Source organism: Procambarus clarkii, chromosome 48 (assembly GCF_040958095.1).
Source record: "Procambarus clarkii isolate CNS0578487 chromosome 48, FALCON_Pclarkii_2.0, whole genome shotgun sequence".
NCBI lineage: Eukaryota > Metazoa > Arthropoda > Malacostraca > Decapoda > Cambaridae > Procambarus > Procambarus clarkii.
The window spans coordinates 33,205,025-33,206,865 of record NC_091197.1 but is presented as its reverse complement, the minus strand read 5'-3'; the positions used below and the strand labels follow the sequence as shown (position 1 = coordinate 33,206,865).

The 1,841-nt window shown below is 64.7% G+C and overlaps 1 protein-coding gene across 1 annotated transcript; it reads left to right on the top strand.

Annotated features, from left to right (window-relative positions):
• The first annotated feature begins 767 nt into the window (after positions 1-767).
• LOC138351198 (collagen, type I, alpha 1b-like) lies at positions 768-1,580 on the top strand. Its single transcript, XM_069302841.1, has one exon. It carries the CDS (start codon positions 768-770, stop codon positions 1,578-1,580), a length of 813 nt encoding a protein of 270 aa, XP_069158942.1.
• Positions 1,581-1,841: the final 261 nt, after the last annotated feature.

The window sequence follows — 1,841 nt, the reverse complement described above, 5'->3', positions numbered from 1 at the left end:
GCCTTCTTTTGATAATTACTTACTTAGTGGCTTTATGTTCAGAAGCTCATGGAGCTCCTGGATTGTCTGATCATATGGTGGATGGTATTTTGCTATTCTCCTTGGCGCCTTATTTTGCACTGCTTGCAGTTTCTGCATGTTAGTTTTCTTTATGGTTTGTAGTGGTACTGGGGGATAATCTTAGGTGCGGTCGAACTAGAGCCTTATATAGGTGGATCTGAATGTTTGTAATCAGGCTTCGGAATCTGCTCAGTTTTCCTAAGGCTGCTTTGGCTTTGTTCAGTCGGTCCCTTACATGAATTTGTATCCCTGTTCTATTTATCATGATTCCCAATATTCTGCCTACCTCCGCATATTGGATTGGGCAGTTGTCAAGGAAAATGGGGTCTAGGTTTCTTTTCGCAATGTGTATTATCTGAAACTTTTGTTTGTTTGTGCTAATTTTCTATTGCTTCCCAAAGTTGTTTGAGTTCAATTGCTGTTGTAGTGATACCTGCATTGGTATTGTGGCCATTGCTGTCTTTTTTGCTGCAGCTTCGTCCATTTTTTGTTTTAGGATATTCTTCCTTGTGGGACAGACTGATGCCAGCGTGCAGTGGGGGCCTCCACAATCGAGACATTTGGGGTTTGTTTTATCTGTGCACTCCCTGAATATGTATCCCTGCTGGCCATATTCAGAACATACTTTGATATCCCTATGTTGGCAGACTGCGGCTGTGTGGTCGTACGGCCCGGAGGACTCCTCGGGGCAGGAGGGAGGGGCCGGCATGGAGGGCTCCCCGGGGCAGGAGGGAGGGGGCGGCATGGAGGGCTCCCCGGGGCAGGAGGGAGGGGGCGGCATGGAGGACTCCCCGGGGCAGGAGGGAGGGGGCGGCATGGAGGGCTCCCCGGGGCAGGAGGGAGGGGGCGGCATGGAGGGCTCCCCGGGGCAGGAGGGAGGGGGCGGCATGGAGGACTCCCCGGGGCAGGAGGGAGGGGGTGGCATGGAGGGCTCCCCGGGGCAGGAGGGAGGGGGCGGCATGGAGGGCTCCCCGGGGCAGGAGGGAGGGGGCGACATGGAGGACTCCCCGGGGCAGGAGGGAGGGGGCGGCATGGAGGACTCCCCGGGGCAGGAGGGAGGGGGCGGCATGGAGGACTCCCCGGGGCAGGAGGGAGGGGGCGGCATGGAGGACTCCCCGGGGCAGGAGGGAGGGGGCGGCATGGAGGACTCCCCGGGGCAGGAGGGAGGGGGCGGCATGGAGGGCTCCCCGGGGCAGGAGGGAGGGGCCGGCATGGAGGGCTCCCCGGGGCAGGAGGGAGGGGCCGGCATGGAGGACTCCCCGGGGCAGGAGGGAGGGGGCGGCATGGAGGGCTCCCCGGGGCAGGAGGGAGGGGGCGGCATGGAGGACTCCCCGGGGCAGGAGGGAGGGGGCGGCATGGAGGGCTCCCCGGGGCAGGAGGGAGGGGCCGGCATGGAGGGCTCCCCGGGGCAGGAGGGAGGGGCCGGCATGGAGGGCTCCCCGGGGCAGGAGGGAGGGGCCGGCATGGAGGACTCCCCGGGGCAGGAGGGAGGGGCCGGCATGGAGGGCTCCCCGGGGTAGGAGGGAGGGCTCCCCGGGGCAGGAGGGAGGGGCCGGCATGGAGGGCTCCCCGGGGCAGGAGGGAGGGGCCGGCATGGAGGGCTCCCCGGGGCTGGAGGGAGGGGCCGGCATGGAGGGCTCCCCGGGGCAGGAGGGAGGGGGCGGCATGGAGGGCTCCCCGGGGCAGGAGGGAGGGGCCGGCATGGAGGGCTCCCCGGGGCAGGAGGGAGGGGCCGGCATGGAGGGCTCCCCGGGGCAGGAGGGAGGGGCCGGCATGGTGGG

Bases quoted from the DNA above. Each gene is read 5' to 3' on its own strand.
- LOC138351198 (XM_069302841.1), top strand. From the start codon at position 768: ATGGAGGGCTCCCCGGGGCAGGAGGGAGGGGGCGGCATGGAGGGCTCC.